Consider the following 21,111-nt stretch of genomic DNA (forward strand, 5'->3'; position numbering starts at 1 on the left):
CGCCACCACTGCCCAGCAAGACTGCTATTTCTTATGGAGGTTCTTTCTGGGCTGATAAAATGAGCCACATTTTTGTGACTTTTGTGAATATACCTACGTCTCTGCTTCTGAGGGTGAGTTTAATGGCACATGAGTTTTTCTCAACATAAAATCCCATCTATTACCCTTGACCTAGTTAAGAGCCTTGCCCTTTCTCGGAAAGACTTTACTTATTAAACCAAACCGTAACCTAGGACTTAACTCTGAGAATCTTTGAAGTGTGAAACCCTTTAGAGAGCAGCCCATGAGTATCCAGATGCCCTGGCCCCACACAGTACCTAGTGCCTGTCTCACCCTCTGGCTGTTCTCAGTGTAGATCAGTTTGGCACCTTCTTCAGTGTCATAGCAATAGCATCATGCACCCTGCATCTTGCTTCTGTGTCTGAGGTGTCCTGCTATCACATGCATGCCCACAGCCCCATCCATTCCCACTGTGGTGCTGGGATGGAGCACAGGGCTCCATGCTTGTTAGACAGGCACTATACCAGCTGTACCACACCCACAGCCCTGTCCATTCCACTCTGCATGGGCTTTTGCATTATATATATATATATATATATATATATATTTGCATAGATATTGAGAAAATGGTTGGTTTGTTAGTTTGTTTTGTGTTTGTTTTCATTGCCAGGGATCAAACTCAGAGTCTTATGTGCTAGGAAAATTTATGTGAGTGTGTGTGTGTGTGTGTGTGTGTGTGTGTGTGTGTGTGTAGGCAGAGATAGCTACACATGTACATGTATGTATATATGAAGATTGGTGTGTGGCGTCCTCCCTTACTGGTCTTTTTTTTGTTTTGTTTTTGAGGCAAGGCCTCTCACTGAACCTGCTAGCAAGTTCCAGGGCTTCTCCTGTCTCTGCCTTCCCCAGGCTAGGGTCTCAGGTGTGCATTGCCATGAATGGCTTTTATGTGATGCTAGGGTTCCAAACTCAGACCTTTATGCTGTGTGGCAAGGAGTTTCCCAAATAAGCCATCTCCCCCGCCCATTCAAACATAGTCTGCATTAATACCATTGATAAATGAAATAGAAGTGCTTCCTATCTAGCTTGTGCAGATGAGCATCCAAATTTATGCTAGGAGTTGTCCAGACCTTCATGCTCTAGAGAAGGGTCTAGAAGAGCCCCAGCGCACCACTGCCTCTATTGAGCTGATACAGGGGTGTGGTGGTTCCAAGCCTCTGGGGGGAGGGGTCCAACCTCCTCTTACTCTCACAGAAGGGCTCTCTCAAGTCTTGGCTGATCTTGTGTACTGCCATCTAAATGCTGAGCAATGGATCAGAAAGGAAAAGTTAAAGGCTGCATTCAGGCAGCCTTTGGTCTCATATTTCAGTTTCTTGAGGTATTCTGACAGCTGTTTTGTAATCTCATTTCACAAGAGCTAAACATTAGGCCAAGCCTGCATACCCTGGGTTTTGACCTTGACTCTCATGAGACTTTCTGTTTCCTTAGCTGAGGAGGAATGACATTCAGACAGTAGTTATGATAGGCCCCTTTGGGTTCTAGCTTCCTGGATTCTAACTGCTTGCTAGACTTCCAGACAGAGGCCTCTGTGGGCCAACAGTGCCTTGTGTGATGTCACTGGGCTCTGAGAGCCAGCCTGTGGTGGCCTGCTGAACACTCTGTTGCTGTAAGGCAACCCAGCATGATCTAGTACCACCTAGAAAATTACATCTTTTCATCACTCACAGACCTGATTCCACTTATGACTCTGGTTGTCAAATAACTTTAAAAGCTGCCAGAAAGGCAGCCTCATTGACAGGTAAGGAGCTAGGCCAGAGTTAGAGACTCAGGAAGTCCAGGCATCTAGACCAGTGCAAGCAGTGGTCTGCTGGACATTGGCTGATGTGGACTCTGCCGAGCAGCACGGAGACTGATTTACCACAAGAAAAGGCTGGCTATGCCTCACTTCTGGAAGACATAAGATACTGTGTAGGCTCCAGTTCCTGAAAGGGGACTCTGTGACATACTTGTGTGAGCTCTTTATAGTTACTTAAAACTCAATGGAGGGAAGGCCTTTGAAGAGTGAGGTTACAGGTCCCATCTGAAGAGCAGTGTTGGGAAGATAAAGCATTGCAAAATGTTGTTTTCAGAAAAATCAGTGGTGGCATGGATCAGAAGCAAGGTCATGCTCTCCTGACGCTAATGTGGGGAGGATGTGTGCCCGCACAGATCTTCACACCGATGACTTAATCACATCATACTTTTACATTTTTTAAAATTTATTTTTAAAGGAGTGAGAGTTTATTTTAGCTTACAACTTGAGGGGATAGATTTCATAGTGATGGGGAAAGCACAGAAGCACTGTGGCAGGAGAGGGAGGTGGCTGATCACATGGTGTTCACAGCCAGGAAGTAGTGAATTCTGGTGCTCAGGGCTTTCTCCTCTCCATTCACCTGGGACCCCAGGCCACGGAATGCATCACCCATATTTAATGCGGATGTTTCCACCTCAATTAACCTAATTTGAATTATGTAGATTTACTGAGAGTCTCTCTCTCTCCAGTGATCCTAGATCCTGTAGAGTTGACAACATTAACCATTACAGGAACGGGGACTCTGACAAGGCCCCTTTAATAAGATATACTGATAGTCAGGCAGCTAATTCCAGCACCAAGGAGACAGAGGCAGGCAGATCTCTTGAGTTCTAGGCCAGCCTGGTCTACAAAAATGAGTTTCAGGACAGCCAGGGCTACACACACACAAAAATCAATTAATAAAAAAAAATCCATAAAGTATGCTAACAAGGCATTTTATACTCATAGGTTAGGGAAAGTTTCACTACACTCACCCACACCCACGCCCAACATACTTGCACATATGCACACATACAGGCACACACATGTGTGTGTGCACACACACACATGCACACCTTTGACAGTTTCGTGTATTACACTGAATTTTAGTTATTCTCACTCCCATCACCCGCTCTCATCCGCCCCTCCTGCCGGAAACCCTTATTCTTTGTAAAAGTCCCTGTCCTCCTCGCAAATCTATTCTCTGTGTGTCACCCACTGAATTCAACTACAGCTGCTTGAGTGCGCTAGAGTGGGAGCCACCTTTGTTTCTTGAGACAAGGCTCACTGAGCCTGCAGCTCACTGGCTGGGTAGACTAGCTGACAAGCTCCAGAGATCCTTCTGTCTTCAACTCTCCAGGACTATAGTATTACAAGTGTATGCACCCCCCCTCTTCCTTCCTTCCTCCCATCTTTCTTTTCTTTGTCTATTTTTTAAAGATTCATTTAGTTTATGTATATGAGTACACTGTAGCTGTCTTCAGACACACCAGAAGAGGGCATCAGATCTCTTTACAGATGGTTGTGAGCCACCATGCGGTTGCTGGGAATTGAACTAAGGACCTCTGGAAGAGCAGTCAGTGCTCTTAACTCTCCAGCCCTTGTTTGTCTTTTTTAAGATCCATTTTATGTGTGTGTTTTGCCTGCATATATGTACATTAATTATGCCTAGTACTCTAAGAGGCCAGAGGAAGGGGTTGGACTACAGATGACTGTGAGCTGCAGTGTGGGTGCTGAGACCAAATCCAGGTCCAGAGCAAGTGCTCCTAATGGCTGAGCCAGCTACTCTCCAGCCCTAATGTACCTGGCTTTTGCTTTTTTTTTTTTTTTTCTGTTTTATTTTTGCACTTGGCTTTTATGTGGGTGCTAGGGATGAAGCTCGAGGCCTCAAGCTTGCAAAGCAAACACTTACCCAATATCTCTAAAGTATGAGACAGAGAGAAAGAGTGTGTATGTGTGTTTATGAATGTAGGAACACACGCTGTGGCAGATTTGTGAAGGTCAGAGGGCTATGTGAGGTGTTGGTCCTTGCCTTCAGCCTGATTTGATACAGTCTTTCTGTTGTTCACCACTGTGTCTGTTGGCATAGCTGAGCGTTCTCAGGCCCTCCTGTTGCTGTCTGTCATCTCTTCACAGGGGCACTGGGATTGCGTGTATGTAGCACAGTGCCCAACTTTATATGGGTTCTGAGGATTTAAACTCGTACTTGAACAGCAAGTGCTCTGCCCACTGGCCTATCTTCCTAGCCCAAGTCTCACATATTTTAGCAAACTTAATGGCTACAAATTTAGACTTGCAGGATTTATCTATTCATGTGTGCGTGTGCTCATTTGCATGTGTATGTGTGTGTGTGCACGCGCGTATACATTTGTGCCCTCCTTTTGCTGTCTGCCTTGTTGGCATCTATAATTCACACGCATCCTCAATGCAGGAAGAGGAGGACACGCCTTTCTGAGGTGGTATCTGGACACATGTTTATTCTGCTCTGAAGTTTTCTTAGATGCTGACAAGCTGTAGAGAACTAGATTTGAGATCATCTTATTTTTGAATTGGTAGCCATCTCTCTGTAATCTTTCTGAATCCGGTGTTGCCCCTGAGGCGTTTAGTGTCCTCCTGTGTGAGTGTCAGTTCTCCTGGGAAGTCCCCTTTGCTGCTTTGACACTCTGGTTCCTGATTGTGTGGTCCTCTCTCCTCCATCCCCCCCCCCCACACACACACACACAGCTTTCTGGAATTCACAGCTAGTCGGACGCCCCTGGAAGAATGCTTCACTTTCTCTAAGATCATCCCTCACTCTGTCATTTTCCTGTGCTTTCCAGAAAATTCCCTTCTATTTTCCAGTCTTCTACTGATTTTACTGTGGCGGGCATAGTTTACATTTCAATGGTCCCTTTTTGTTCTTTGATCTCCTTTCTTTGGTTCTCTGACTGTGGTAACCCTGATTTTCAGCTTCAGTATTTTGCAAGTGATGAGTTGTTCCTCTTTTGTGGCTCTCCACACATTTTTTTCCCCTTTCTGGAAGTTTTCCTCAAATGTCCTGGTCAATCCTTGGCAGCTATATTAGTATATGTGGCCAAGTGGAACAAAGCATTACAGAGTGTCTGGCTAACAATAGGAATGTATTTCCTCACAGCTACAGGACAAGGTCAAGGTGTTCCACTTAAAGCCTCGTTCCTTGACTCACTTACAGTCCCTTTCCACAAACTGTCACGTGTCCTTTTCTCTGTGCATTGTTCCTGACTCTCTCATAAGGTTACCAGCTCCACAGGATCAGGCTTAACCTGGAGCTCAGTTAACCTTTGTCACCTCCCTAAAGGCTCGTCACACTACAATTACGTTGCTGGTTGATGCTTTGACATCATTCTGGAGATTTGTGATTTCGTCCATATCAGCATTCCAAATAGAAAGCAGGACAAACAAGCTGCGGAAAGTCTGAGTGTTGAGGCAGCTTTGGCCATGAGGCCATCTTCAAGGTATCTGCAGAGGAGCTAGCCTCTGTGGGAAGCTCTAGAACAGTGGTTCTCCACCTTACCCTGGCTGGGCCTTTCTGGGCTCTGGGAGTGAACAGAGCTACTCTTTCTGATTACATGGGTAGCCTTGCCACGGCCCGGCTCACTCCTAGCACTCCTAGTGCTCTGTTCCTGCAGCAACTCAGCCAGTTTCTGCTTCACCATCCTCTCCCTTCCTACCCAGGCCGCGACCTCCTCTCTCCTTCCAAATTGTGAGCATATGGCCAAGAATGAAAGTATGTGTTCAAATCTCATGTGCCTTGGCTGCAGATGTGGCTCAGTTAGTATTTTCCTAACATATACAAACCCCTGGATTTGTCCCCCAGTGCCTCTCAAAGTCAGGCATGGTAACCTATCCCTATAATTTCAGCACTCAGGAGGTAGAAGTAGAAAAGCCATCAGCTCTACGTCAGCCTTGGCTGGTGAGTGAGTTTGAGGTCAACCTGGCCTACATGAGACCTTAGCTTGAAACAAAACCACACCGAAACAAAGCACAGACTCACTTGCGCTCCTGGCCCCAGTCTGTTCCTTAAGGATGCTTAGCTTTCCTCTTTTCCGTAGTTGAGGCTTATACTCTCTCTCCAAGTGGGCTGGGCATGGATAAGAGGTGCAATGCACCTTTGTTTTGTCTCCTCCTCTCTTTGAGTTGTTTGCTCAAGGGGTAAGGCAAGGACTTTAAATTATGCTGCCTGTTTCATACTAACCTAGCTGGATGTTGATCCTATACATGTGTGAAGAATTTTCGTGATAGAAGAAGAGATGATTTTTTTTAATTCAAAAGTATCAAAATAATTGTTTTTAAAACATTGAAAACAGAATTTAATCCAAGTGGAAAATTGAAAATCCAGAATTATCTAATTCAGCACTCTTATGTTGACCTTGTCTAGGAAATTAGAACTTAAAAATGTGAAACCCACAATGAAAAGTGTCATAATTCAGGGTTTATTCTGTGGATTCCTGGCCATCGGGCTCTGGGCATCTATGTTACTTTTGTTTTTGCACCTTGAACAAGAAGACATGCTGGAGAATGAAAAGGAGGAACTCCTAAAGAAGAGGTCACTCGGAAAAAATGCGCACCAGCAAACCCGTCACTCAGAGGACGTCACTCATGGTAAGTCGGATGCAGATGAACCTGGGAAATCTGAATTATATCCAGGGACAAATTGTGATGTTTCTGTTAACCACTTTCAAGGGAAACCATCAGAAATTCAGTATTTAGAAGAATAAGAGAATGATCTCCTTCAGGTCATTTAACTTTCAAACTATAAAATACCTCATGTATGGACATATGATACCCGGAACTCAGTAGGGTATACACACATGCATTTACTACCTATAGTTCTTTTTTTTTAAAGGGTTTTTTTCCCCAAAGATGTACTTATTTATTATATGTGAGTAGACTAGCTGTCTTCAGACACTCCAGAAGAGGGCGTCAGATCTCATTACAGATGGTTGTGAGCCACCATGTGGTTGCTGGGAATTGAACTCAGGACCTCTGGACCTCAGTCAGTGCTCTTAACCTCTGAGCCATCTCTCCAGCCCCCTATAGGTCTTATTTTTAGGTAGTTTGCTATATTTGCTTCAGGCAGCTTTCTGTCTTCCATAAAAATGAATTTCAACAGGGGCAATAGGAATGTAACCAACCCCTGCCCTTTTCCACCTACCAACCTCAAAAGTGTCCTGTGCATGCGATCGCTCGGCAGTTCTGGTATTGCACAGTTTAACCTGTCTGTAGATAGTCTGTGACAATATTCTCTTGGGATTTGCTCTCCCCCACAAATACTGTTGTAAGATTTGTGCTCCATGCTTACACAGGATGACCTGGTCTAACAAATGCGCCCCGAAAGATGAAGAGAACAGTAAAGACATAATTAAAAGCTTAAAAGTCAGACCTGTGCTCTGGGCTCTATGATGCTCTGCAAGAGTGCTGACAGCCCATGTAGGGAGTAAGACACCAAGCAGCCCTCTGCAGCATCCTACCTTGCTCGCTCGAATGTTATCTCTGTCCCATGTTTTCTCTCTTCTCCTCTTGTAACTCCTGTAATACAGAGTTAGCTGAGAATCCTGTTTTTCTAGTTCATCCCTGTGTGGTTCATCGCACACCAATCCTATTGATTTTGTCTCAAGTCCACAGGCTCTGCCCTCTGTGTAGTTCAATTACTACTTAATAGTCACCTTAACTCTACACTCCTCTAACTTCCTTCGTTTATTTTTCCAACCTCTGTCCCTTGCCTGAGCTCTCCCTTCTCTGTCTGCTTCTGGTGCTGCCATGGTGGTTGCTTTAACATCCTAGTGAGTTTGGTCCAGCTGGTTCAGCTCAGTGTTGGCATCTGTCGGCTGTCCTTTTAAATTCCATTTGGAACGTTCCTGGTTCTTGGTATGCCATTTTCTGTTGGATCCCGGACATTGAAGATACTGAGAGGTATCATAGCATGATTCCAAGCAGGTCCTCTTCACTAAGGAGCAGTACAAGTGTACGCTCAGACAGATGATAGCATCTGTCACTCACAAAAGCCAGTGAGCAAAGGCAAAAACTGAATCTTAAAACTTCACTTTATTCAGAAACCAGTGACCTGAGAGAGGAGAGGATTAGTAGTCTAAAGGTCTGTCTTCCATTACATCTCCAGCCCATGTATTATGTGGGGGATGGGAACAGAGGCTGTAAGCTATTCCAGTGATCTGAGAGGGAAGAGGATTAATAGTCTAAAGGTCTGTCTTCCATTACATCTCCAGCTCACAGGTCATGTGGGGGAAGGGACAGAGGCTGTCAGCTATTTGGAATACTGTCTTGGCATTCTGGTTGAGGTGGTTAACCACATTTTTGAGACTTTATGTCTGTTTCTCATTGTCACCTCTTGCACAACCACTCCCTGCCCCCTGCACATGCACTGGAGAATTCTGTGGATGCCTGGGTTTGAGAAAACAATGGATGTGGTTAGTTGATGCTGGTATCAATCTTATACTCCTTCAGGAGCATTTAGGCTAGAACAGAATCGCCTCAGAACAAACAGACCATAAGCAGTATGTACATGGTAAGCTAGTAATATGTTAGTGTTGATTCCCTTCAGCAATATTAAGTCCAAGTGTGGCATACAGAACAGAATCCAGGAATGTTCCCATTGGTCCTGTTGGCCCTCTATCAGAAGGAACCGACATGTGTGTTCTGCCCACTGCACGAAAGAAGCCCCTCCCTGCCCCACCTGCCTACCGTGTATGTGCATACTATCTTGTAGTAGACATGTGGCATAAGAATTCAGCTCCCTTGAGAGTTTGTTGGGAGGTTCTAGCAGGGGAATGTATCTACTCATGTACTCTTGACTGAAGACTGGTCGTCCTCTATTCAGGGAAAGTCCAGAAGGGCACACGTGGAAGGATGAGGGAGGCGGGTTAGCCAAAGCAGGTGATCAACCCTGGTAATCAGTGGGGTGACAGATGTAGCCACATCTCCCTCACATCCAGTCATGAGAGTGAGAGAGCCCTGTCCCTTACCAGCTGTAGTACTTGGGAAAGCAGGCCCACACCTCACTGGGCAGCACAGTAGAGCTGGCTCTAGTGACTCTGAGGACATGAAAATGGGAGAGCTGCCTGGCCCTTGCCAATTGTGGCTTTGGGGGAGCCAGCCTGGACAGTGTTGGAGAGCTTGCCCTGGTGGTGTGGTGCAGAAGAATTGGGGGGCTGACTAACTCAGCTGCCACCCATGCTCACAGTGAGATCCAGGGCTTTGAGTTGGCCCACCCCAGCATCCACTCCATCTCAGAGCACTCATCGCCTGCTGCTGACATTGGAATAGTAGGCTCTGCTTAGTCCCACTGACACCAGCAGGTGGGGCAAGGATACTGCTGTTTGCTTCCTTAGGGTGAAGGTGAGAGTCCAAGACTTGGGGCAAGTATAGCAAAGGTTTGTCCTGCTTTGTCATTAGGCTGCCTTTCCCCCAGCACTTTCTTGGGCTAGTGAGAATGAGTTTATTATCTTGGAGGTTTGCTGATAATATCTTATCTGTGACTATTTGTGTTTCGGCCGGTCAGAGGCCTCTGTAGTTCATGTGTGGCAGGTATGTATGAATGCACAAATGCATGCATGCATGCATGCATGTATGTATGTATTTATATGTATATATACACACACATATATTTGTATGTATGTATGCATGTATGTAGTATGTATGCATATATATATATATATATATATATATATGTAAATGTATGTGTGATACCATTCCCTGGATTGCATAAGGAGGAGGAAGCAAATGAGCTGAGCACTTTGCTTTTTATGCACTGACTGCAGACACAAAGTATCTAAGCACTTAAGGCACTTGCTACAGTGTTTCCCTCCATAATGGCCTTCTAAAACCTGGGGTCAAAAGAACTCTCACTACTTATGTTGCTTTTGTGGGAGTGTTTAGCATAGCAGCAGGCTAAGTAACTAAATGCAGGGCTCCGTGTCTTTCTTTCATCTAAAATGAATGACAAGACTTTACTAAAGAGTCTTGGGTTTCTGTAAATGATTTGGGCTTTCACCTTTAACTTTGTCATCTGGGGTTAGTTTAGAGACCAAGAAAATAACTGTTTCAGAAAAACTCAGAATGCATCTGCGTAACAGCACTAAGTTTTTACTTATGTGACTCAATTTTCCTTTTCTTGCAGATGAGGTTAACTTTTCAGATCCAGAACTTATCCAAGGATTGAGGCGATATGGATTAAATGCCATCATGAGTAGAAGACTGGGCATCGAGAGAGAGGTGCCAGATTCCAGGGATAAAATGTATGTCCTTCCACTAATCAGACTTTAACCTCTTCTTAAGTCTTTAAGTTGGGCAATGTTAAGATTCTGATGATGGTGTAAAGACCACCTTACTTATTGGCTGAATATGATCATGAGGTTTCGAGGAGCTAAATAAATCCCTTGAGGATTTTTCCTCAGTTCTGTCCAAAGCATTCACACTCCCAACAGACAGTGCTTTGGATCTCTACCTGTCTTTTTCTTCACAGTCTGCTCCACTTTCCTTGTGTCTTCAGTTATCTGTGTTAATGTTAATTGTGGAAAATGCACGTAAGATTGCTATGCTAGCGATTTTCTAGCACACAATTAAGCACAGCCACAGTTGTGAGCAACCACAGCACTGCCTGAATGGAAACTTTATGCCCCTCCCTTCCCCAGCCCTAGCAACACCCAATCTACTTCCAGTGACTGTGAATTTGACCACCCCAGAGGCTTCCGATTAGTAAAAGCATACAAAAAGTGGAGGACTGTCTTATTTCATTTTACGCAGTGTTCTTGAGGCTCATCTGTTCAGATTATGTTTGTTGATGCCCTTTAGATATCATTTAGGTTCCAATAATTTCTTGGAAAAAAAATATCAATTTTGATTAGCTAAAAGAAAAATGTTCAAGCTAAGGAAAACCTACACTTTCTAGTAATGACACATTCCATGACAATAAAGTAGACTGCCAGATTTTGTGATATTGTGCAACACAGACATCATTCATGATGGGGCGCACTGAAGAGATGGAGTATTTGCACATAATGAAACAGTGTAACTGACTCAGAGGAAAACAATGGGCTTGGACTGTAGCCTGTTACACACAGGGCCAGGCTTTGCGTCCAGCAGTGCTTAGAGGTGGAGGCAGCATCAGAAGTTCAGGGTCATCCTCAACTACATGTCTCCCCTCCCCCACTCAAATTAAAAATACAAAGAATAAATTTAAATTTGTTCAAACTGTAAACATGGTGTAACTTTAATTTGGAGGACAATCTTTAAATAAAGTTAAGATTTAACTACCACGAAGACCAAGATTTTAATTTCAGTAAGCTGTGAATTTCTCTCCGTGCTATTATTTCCCCCTAAATCTGATCTAAAAAGAATCAACTGTCTTGCTTCCTTTCTTCCATCACACAATTACATGTTAGAAAAAAAAAGTTAACTTAGAATACCCAAGATATAAGTTACAATTTGCAAAACACATGAATCTCAAGAAGAATGAAGACCAAAGTGTGGACACCGCCTCTTCTTAGAATTGGGAACAAAACACCCATGGAAAGGAGTTACAGAGACAACGTTTGGAGCTAAGACAAAAGGATGGACCATCTCTAGACTGCCATATCCAGGGATCCATCCCATAATCAGCCTCCAAACGCTGACACCATTTCATACACTAGCAAGATTGTGATGATAGGACCCAGATATAGCTGTCTCTAGTGAGACTACGCCGGGGCCTAGCAAACACATAAGTGGATGCTCACAGTCAGCTATTGGATGGATCACAGGGCCCCCAATGGAGGAGCTAGAGAAATTACCCAAGGAGCTAAAGGGATCTGCAACCCTATAGGTGGAACAACATTATGAACTAACCAGTACCCCGGAGCTCTTGACTCTAGCTGCATATGTATCAAAAGATGGCCTAGTTGGCCATCACTGGAAAGAGAGGCCCATTGGACTTGCAAACTTTATATGCCCCAGTAGAGGGGAACGCCAGGGCCAAAAAGTGGGAGTGGGTGGGCAGGGGAGTGGGAGGGGGGAGGGTATGGGGGACTTTTGGGATAGCATTCTAAATGTAATTGAGGAAAATACCTAATAAAAAAAAGTTGACTCTAAAGCCAGAACCACATGGTCAAAGCTGCCAAGTTTGCTGCCTGCTGGGGCTGGAGCATGACCCCCTTGTTCAATTACATCTTCATCAGCTTTCTGTTTTCAATGGTTTCCTTCACTGCCTAAGCTTGGTTGTCCTGGAACTCACTCCATAGGCCAGGCTGGTCTTGAACTCAGAGATGCACCTGCCCCTGGAGTGCTGAGATTAAAGGCATGTGCTACCATACCCACTGATTGACCACTTGGGATTGGACAACCATTTGGTGTACGTGTCCCTGAGGAAGACTAACTCTCCCTCCTGTATTATTTTCTTTTATTTCATCTCCTCTATATCCATTCAATTGTGGTATATAACTGAATTTCCTATCTTATAATTTTGTATTTTCTTAATTTGTATGTGTGTGCAGGTATACATATGCACATGCCACCGGTTGGTATGGAGGTCAGAGGACAACTTGTAAGAATAGTTGGTTCTCTTTCACTATGTGGGGGCCTAGGGATCAACTCAGATCACACGCCCCATGTCTTAGTTAGGGTTTTATTGCTATGAAAAGTCTATATGACCAAGGCAACTCTTATAAAGGAAAGCATTTAGTTGGGGCTGCCTTACAGTTTCAGAGGCTCAGTCCATCATTATCATGGTGGGAAGCACGGCAGTGTGCAGGAAGACATGGTGCTGGAGGAAACTACCATCTGCACTGGGTGGAGCCTGAGCACAGGAGACCTCAAAGGGATGTACTTCCTCCAACAAGGCCACACCTTTTCTAATAAGTGACACATCCTAATAGTGCCACTTCCTAAGGCCAAACATTGGATCTATGGGAGAAAAACCTATTCAAACCACCACATCTCTTTGCCCAGTCACCACATCTCTTTGCTCACCTGCTCCTGAGTTTTTAAGGTTAAAATTGTATGTATATACTTTATTCATTCACCTACTGACTGGCACTTTGGTTGGTTCCATATCAACTGGGATAATGCTTCAACAGCAGACATCTCTTCTACAGGACTTATACCTGAGTGTATATCTAAGGGCATAGTTGTTGGGTTCATGTTGTCCTCCACAATGGGTGTGCTAATCTTCTTCCACATTCTCATTGTTTTGATAATGGCTATTTTAACAGATATGAGTTGGAATCTCATCAATATTTTAATTTGCATTTCTCTGATTAGTGTTTTTGAATATATTATTTTATTGAATATTTTCATATACCTATTGACTACTTGTCTTTTTTTTAAAAGGTCTACTAGGCTTGTTTTCTTTTTTAACACAGGGCCTTATATATTCCAGGCTTGTCTTGGACTCATTATGTAACCAGAGATGGTTTTTAACTTCTCATTCGCCTGCGTCCAGTTTTCAAGTGTATACCACTATATAGTTTTATGTGGTGCTGAGATCTAACCCATGGCTAAATAAGCACGCTATTAACTGAGTTATAGCCTTGGCCCCTCCTAATTTTTGGCTTTAGTGGTAAGCAATCTGGCTTTCCTTCCCTAGTCAGATGTACAGTTTGCAAACCTTTTTTGCTTTTTTTGAACATTATCTCTTCCTTTTGATGATTTCTTTTGTCACAAAAGGATTTCAGTTTGATGCCATCCCACTTATTTATCCAGCCTCTATTGCTGAGCTCTTGGGTCATGTCCACTTGCGTGCAGTCTGTATGCTTGCCTAACCCCTCAAACTGTTCAGGTTTTGCTTGGTTTTCACCTCCCATGGTTTCTATTCCTTTGACCATGGTGCCAGGTTTCACTCATCAGCTGAACACACTGTAGTACCATCCAGAAGTCTAACAATGTTGGTCAGGATAAACCATCAACTTTCAAGGTGCCTTCAATTCATGTTTATCCACAGGTACACACACTGAGAGTCCTCCTGGCTCACCTGCCCAGTCCCCGCTATCCTGGAATTGTCCAGGAAAATTTCCTCTTTGCATAATTGCAGTGAGAATTTTTTTTTTTACACCTCACTTGTCTGGCCTTAGTTAATTACCTCCAGAGTAGCCATGGCACCAATACGAGCCAATGAATTTTTCCCTGGTAATTTCTGTAGACGAAGAGAAGAACATCCTTCTGATTTATCCTTGGATGCTGGGCAGGTGTGGTTTTACACACCTTTAATCTCAGCACTCAAGAAGCAGTGGAAGGAAGATCTCTGTGAGTTCAAGACCAGCCTGGTCAACAACACAGCAAGTTCCAAGCCAGTCTTGGCTACCTACTTAGATATCCAGGTCAGCCTAGGCTATTTAAGACACTTAAGATATGTTTAAAAAACAAAAACAAAATCCTAAAAATAGGCTGATAGCCATCACACTTCCCAGTCTGTGGCATTAAGAAAATATAAACAAGCCTGTTGCAGGTAGAGTCTTATATAGAAGAGTTACTATATGCCAGTTCTGAACTGAGTGAGCTCACAACCTGGAAGGAGGCTGGAGATACTGTTAGTCATTACCTCAATCACTGTTGCTATAGTGACAGAGCAGGTCAGGGGGCCTCTGCCCTGTCACTCTATTATTTCCTTGAGATCCCAGCTGTCTTCCTATAACTAGTCTTTGGGGATACTCTGGTCACCTTACAGTATACTCCCTTCTATTTTGCTGAGGTTAGCTCCAAACAATAATATCCTACATCTCACCTTCTGTTTTTCACTTGTGTGAACACAATAATTCGACCTTTTGCCAGTACTTAGAGGATTTGTGGTCCACTAATTCTTCTACAATTCTTAGTCAAGCCCCCAAAGCATAGCAAGGAGTACAGCACAGGGAATTTACTTTGAAGTTATCTTTCCATGAATTGAGACTGCCACTATTTATAACAGACACCAATATATGGCTATAATCATTGTTTTATGCAATCTTTAAAGTATACCCAAGATTATGAAGATGGGATGTCAAGAAAGTAATTATAAAGGGGAAAATAATTTCAAGGTGTGAGAATAGTGTTAGAATTTAAGTGGGGCCACCAAGGTGGGATGTGCACACCCAATATTGCTCTCCACGTGAGACTAAAGCCCACGTGGTGGAAGGAGAGAACGGACTCCAGCCCTTCCTCCACTATACACCCACCATGTCACGTGCATGTACCCACTTTCCCACACATAGAACAAAATAAATAAAGAATAAAAAATGGAGAATTTAAGGACAGGCTAGAGAGATGGCTCAGTTGTTAAGAGTGCTTATTACTCTTTCACAGGACCAGAGTTTGATTTCCAGGACCCACTCAGGCAGCTCACAACTGCCTCTAACTTTATCTCCAGGGTATCTGATGCTCTCTTCTGGCCTCTACAGATACTTGTATGCACATAGGTGCAGACAAATGCACATAAATGAAAATAGGGTTTTTTTTTAATGTAAGACCATTTTGCTTGTTAATTTTGTACTTTTAACTGCCCCGTCATTGTACTATCCTAATTAGTTCCCTAAAGTAAAGAAAGCAAAAGTAAGGGTTGGCATTTGAAGAAGGCTCAGAACACTTGAAGCTTTGGGATGACTAACTCTCTCCCTATTTTTCTTGCAGATGTCAGCAGAAACACTACCCATTCAATCTACCCACTGCCAGCATCATCATATGCTTCTATAATGAAGAATTTAACACCTTGCTCCGGGCAGTGTCGAGTGTGGTGAACCTCAGTCCGCAGCATCTCCTGGAGGAGATCATTCTGGTGGATGACATGAGTGAATTTGGTGAGCAGACACTGTCTGTCTGTCTGTCTGTCTGGAAAGCAACATTATTCTCTAGTGATACTTGACATTTGGTTTTGTTCGGGGAACTGCTCCCATGTAGCCCAGAGTAGCCTCTCTTTGAATTCCTGGTCCTCTTGCCTCCACCTTCAAAGTGCTGAATTCCTGAGTGTGGTTCACCATGCATGCCTTGGCACTGGTATGTTTTATACAGATGTTTCTTGCTATCCCTGATGTATGTGGTACGTAAGACTGACCCAGACCTTGTCATGATGGGTCTATGGGTTCAGCACAGGGGCTAGCCTTGGCTTTAGGGATTATTTCAGAAAGAAGTGCCATATAAATGGAAGAGGTACAGATGATTTGGGGTTTCCCAGATGGAGAGGAAGGAAATAAGTTCTAAAGAAATGGCACCTTAAAGGTCCAAGATGAGAAGAAACAGGATGAGCATGGAACACTTCTGCATAGTGTGAGGTTTATGCATGAATGTAGGCTTGGAAGGATGCAGGGAAAGGCACAAGGCCGGAATTATTTAAAGGGGGCTACTCGTGAAAGGCATTTTTGGAATTTTGTCCAAGAACATGGGGAGCTAAGGCTGGGAATGAAGCACCATTGGTAGAGTGTTGGCTGAGCATGCATAGAGCCTTGGATTAAATCTTCAACTCTACATAAACTGGGTGTGGTGTATACCTGCAATCCCAGCACCAGGAAAGTAAAAGGTTATCCTTGGTTATAAAACAAGTTCAAAGCCGGGCGTGGTGGTGCACACCTTTAATACCAGCACTTGGGAGGCAGAGGCAGGTGGATTTCTGAGTTCGAGGCCAGCCTGGTCTACAGAGTGAATTCCAGGACATTCAAGGCTACACAGAGGAACCCTGTCTCGAAAACCAAAAACCAAAAAACAAAACAAGTTCAAAGCCAATCTGAGCTACTTGGGAATCCTGTTTAGAAAGGAAGAAAGGAAGAAAGAAAGAAAGAAAGAAAGAAAGAAAGAAAGAAAGAAAGAAAGAAAGAAAGAAAGAAAGAAAGGAAGGAAGGAAGGAAAAGAAAGGAAGAAAGAAAAGAAAGGAAGAAAGAAAAGAAGGGAAAAAAGAAGAAAGGAAGAAAAGAAAGGAAGTGAGCCAGGCGTGGTGGTGCACACCTTTAATCCCAGCATTCGGGAGGCAGAAGCAGGCAGATTTCTGAGTTTGAGGCCAGCCTGGTCTACAAAGTGAGTTCCAGGACAGCCAGGGCTATATAGAGAAACCCTGCCTCAAAAAAAAGAAAGAAAGAAAGGAAGGAAGGAAGGAAGGAAGGAAGGAAGGAAGGAAGGAAGGAAGGAAAGAAGGAAGGAAGGAAGGAAGGAAGGGGAGAACAAGTTAAGAGCTTGACACAGGGAAAGGACCAACTGCACGTATGTGCTGGTTCCTCTGTGCTTACTTTTAAGATAGAATGATGACACTAAAATATCAGTCTTGTTACCCGGCTTAGACTTTTACATTGGTTTTCCGTTTACCTTAGGCAAGCAAGAGTGCTAGGATTTTCATGTCAATATTGGGTAGATTGACCCCAACTCTGTCATGATTTCAGGCCTTCAAAGTCATCTAACCTACTGGGAAATTAGTCCATGATGAACTTGAAAAAGATATGCTGAGAAGAAAATACATTCCAGGCTGGCCACCCTTTGGGAGTGACGAGGTTGCTCTGTGTGTAACCCAAGGCCATGCTACTGTTTGGAAGTTATATGATATTGGCCATGTGCCTACCATATAACATTTCCATAGGGGTCATCTCCACTGAGTCTTGTACACGAGTGGGGTCTTCTTCCTTCACCCACACTGCCTTATCTGCTCATAGAGCTGAGATGCCTGTAGCTTACTGGACAGGAAATCTCATTCAAGTTGGGTGCAGGGTGCAAAGGTACCTCCTGGCCAGAGGAGTCGTGCTTCCTTTCTCAGAAGTTCACAAATCCTATAGTGGGCACACAGTTCTAGGAGTGACCACATCTGCCAGCCTTTCAGCACAGCATCAAGAGTCTGGAGACATGTTGGTCCCTTGTCTTGAGCAACAAGCACTGACCTGACACCAAGGTGCCAAGCAGACCAGGCTGTTGGTAAGGGCATTTTTTTCCTGGTTTCTCCATCTTCCTTTGATCAAGAGAGCCCTTAAGCTTCTTCCTATGAGCCCACTCACAGGGACTTCATCCTCACAATCTAACACTGCCATAGACCCTACTCCAAGGTACTATCACATGGGTGGATTTGATACATGCATTTGGGGCTGATGGACACAAACACTCAGTCCATTATATCTATTGACCTATATATATATATATATATATATATATATATATATATATATATATATACATACATACACATATATATCTGACTGCGCTATCAGACCAGCCATCCTTACCACTTCTTGACCTTAGCCTTGGGCTCATGTAGAGCCTCAAACACACGACACGATGGAACTCAGGATCAATATCTTCCTGATTTCAATTCAGATTGACTTTATCATGAGTTGTATAACAAAATTGAAACTGAAGCCTGTCTTTCCTGGACATGCCTAGAGTGCCAGTGGGCTTCCTCAGCTTGAAGGAGTGGGGGGAGGGGGTTCTTGGACTCAATTGGTTTCATAACTTACCTTCAAGCCACTACACAATTAGAAGCAAAGTTGATCACAGTACAACTTGTGTAGTGAGTAGTAAACCAAGTTAAGCCAAAAGCCTTATAACCTATATTTTTTCTACCAAATTTTAACAATTACTTAGTAAAACAATGATATGTCACCAGAAGCATAAAAATTGTGCAGTTTTTGAACCACTCTTCTTGTAACTAGGGGCACATTAAAATATATGCAATAGTTAGTGTTTTGGTTTTTTTGTTTTGTATTATTTTGGAAATTGGTCATAATGATAATGATTTGAATTTCTATAGATGCAGTTTATAAATTGCCAACTATCAACTATTTTTTTCAGATGATTTGAAGGACAAACTGGACTATTATCTGGAAATTTTTCGTGGAAAAGTTAAATTAATAAGAAACAAAAAGAGAGAGGGTCTTATCAGATCAAAGATGATTGGCGCCTCCCGGGCTTCAGGTATGGATGTTCTCTTAAGCTAGGGTTGTTGCCATCACTAATCAGGAAATGGGTTCATGTGGCTCACTGTATGAGGGTACACAGCCTATCTTTGCAAGGAAGACATGGTAGTAGGAGCAGAAGATGATTGGGCACCTGTGTCTGCAGGCAGGAAACAAAGGATGAAAAGGAAGTGGGCTGAGCTATAAAACTTCAAGGAGCAACCCAGTGCCTCATTTTCTCCAGCAAGGCTGCACCTCTTAACGGTTCCATAACTTTCCCACACTGTACCACCAATGGGGCCCAGGTGTTCCACCACAAACGCCTGTAGAGATCTCATATTCAAGCTACAACCATCATGACATGGGGCCTCGTCCTTCCTGCATAGGAACAATCTTGGAGACCTTCACGTCACAGCAGGCTTAAATCTTTAATCTTCCATTGCCTCCAAAATATTCTTATCCAAACTATCATTTCATATGGAAGGCAGCCTTTTACCAAGGCCATGGCACCAGTCCCGTCACCAACTGAGTGTCTCTAAGGAGACTCCAAAATGGAGTTTGAGATGGATTTTAAAAGATATCAAGATAGGCTCCATGGAGGGTCCTTCACAAAAGCTTTATTGGGGAGGCTATAGCATCAGCCCATTGACAGCAATGGAACCCCCAACTGCCTTCCATTCCAGAAAACAAAGAGAACGTCTTGCTGTTAAGTGTTGCCAAGGATAGATGGCTTCCACACAGCATGATCTAGTCCTCATGCCAGGAGTCAGTAAAGTTATCATTCCAGCTTGTCTTGCACTCTGAAGGCTGCAAGAGCAGGGAGAAGGGCTCCATCTAGAGAGGGCCACAGAGGGTAGAGCCGGATGTATGAGGCTGAAGCTCCGGACCTTACACTGAGCAGGAGACCTGAGAGTCCACATCTGTGCAGGAGTAAAGAGTGCAAAGCTGGGGCAGGCAGGCTGTGATACTCACTCACAGAAAATGCTTGACAGCAGGATGGGGCCAGTTCTGGGCTTCATGGAGTCCCCTGATGCCCTTATATAGACGTTCATATCTTGGCACCCACCTACTTCACACCTTCCCTCTCCCCTCTTTCTGTACCCCCATGCTAACTGCATCTACATTCAAAAGAAAAATTGGTTTATAAACTTCTTTTTCATTATTATTTTCTTATGTTTCGCTTTACTGGATTCATAGAATGGATAAAATAGTTTTGTTCTTTTTTACCAAAAATCAACATAAAGCAGATGACCTGTGTTAAGGAAATTATGCAAAATTTGTCTATATGTTGTTTAGTCACTTAAAAAAAATCTAGATTTATGGGATTGTTTGTTTGGAGTGAAAATTTCCAAACTTTACAGCACTCTTTTTTGTTGTTATTGTTGTTGTTTTTTGTTTTTTTGTGGTGTTTGTTTGTTTGTTTGTTTGTTTGTTTGTTTTGAGACAGGGTTTCTCTGTGTAGCCCTGGCTGTCCTGGAGCTCACTTTATAGATCAGGGTGGCCTAGAACTCAGAAATCCGTCTGCCTCTGCCTCCCAAGTGCTGGGATTAAAGGCGTGTGCCAGCATGCCCGGCTTACAGCACTCTTTAAGAATGTAATTACTTTGTGGTAATTTAGATGAGATGGAAAGGATTATGAGGTGTGACTTTGATAGAGGCTTTGAGCCTCCCACCATCCTCAGTGTGCCCTCTGCTTCCTGTCTGTGAATCTGGAAGCCCTGTCTCTGCAGCTGCTCCAGCACCATGCTTGCCTACTGCAGCCATGTTCTCACCATGATGAATGATGGGCCCTTTTGCTCTGGAACCCCAACTAAATGTTTTCTTCTACAAGTTGCCTTGGTTATGGTGTTTTACCCCAGCAACAGCAAAATAACTAATATACACTTATTATTAGCGTAATTGTTTTATGGTTATGAATAATTGTATTGTTGTTAGAAATTTGGTATTTGTGATGGTTTATCACTCTGCTCTCTGAACTGCAGCTCTTTGGCTGCCCCACCCTTCTTCCTGCCAGTCTATCCCTACCACAGTGTGTTGTGCCTGTCTGTGAGCCAAATAAGCCCTCTCATCACAAAGGAACAAAGAAGGAAAGAAATTTTGCTTGAAGTGAATTTTAGTTAAAAGAGAACTATATTTCAAAGCTTCTAAGAATTTAAACAACCATGATCATTTTTTCTTTTTCTCCGTTCTCTGTTGTTTCCTCTCACTCCTGGTGCGCCCTCCCTCAAGGGCACTTCTCTTGCTTTTATTCAGACACACCAGGTATGTTCCTGTCTCAGAGCCTCTACACATCACCTCTTGGAATATCCTCCCAGTATAGGCATGTGGGACTTTGTTACCAGGCAGGCATAAGAATGGTAAGGTTGAATGAGTTAAAATCCTGGGAAGCTCAGAATTGAGGATGGCAGGAGTGGAGCCATCCCTATCTGCCTCTACCTGCTCT

General features: G+C 43.6%; 1 protein-coding gene across 2 annotated transcripts in view; it reads left to right on the forward strand.

The window, feature by feature from the left end:
- The first annotated feature begins 1,593 nt into the window (after positions 1-1,593).
- Positions 1,594-21,111, forward strand: part of Galntl5 (UDP-N-acetyl-alpha-D-galactosamine:polypeptide N-acetylgalactosaminyltransferase-like 5) — a 38,858-nt gene continuing 19,340 nt past the window's right edge. Inside the window, exons 1-5 of one of the 2 annotated variants that reach the window (XR_389751.1) lie at positions 1,594-1,798; positions 6,228-6,451; positions 9,984-10,101; positions 15,440-15,606; positions 18,566-18,688. Coding sequence is in view for 1 of the 2 variants with exons in the window: in NM_026449.3 (NP_080725.2) it covers positions 6,259-6,451; positions 9,984-10,101; positions 15,440-15,606; positions 18,566-18,688 (601 nt within the window). In the remaining variant the exon portion in view is untranslated. The remainder of the gene's footprint in view (positions 1,799-6,227; positions 6,452-9,983; positions 10,102-15,439; positions 15,607-18,565; positions 18,689-21,111) is intronic. The other variant, NM_026449.3, reaches the window with a different exon arrangement.

Source organism: Mus musculus, chromosome 5, assembly GCF_000001635.26.
Source record: "Mus musculus strain C57BL/6J chromosome 5, GRCm38.p6 C57BL/6J".
NCBI classification, from domain to species: Eukaryota; Metazoa; Chordata; class Mammalia; order Rodentia; family Muridae; genus Mus; species Mus musculus.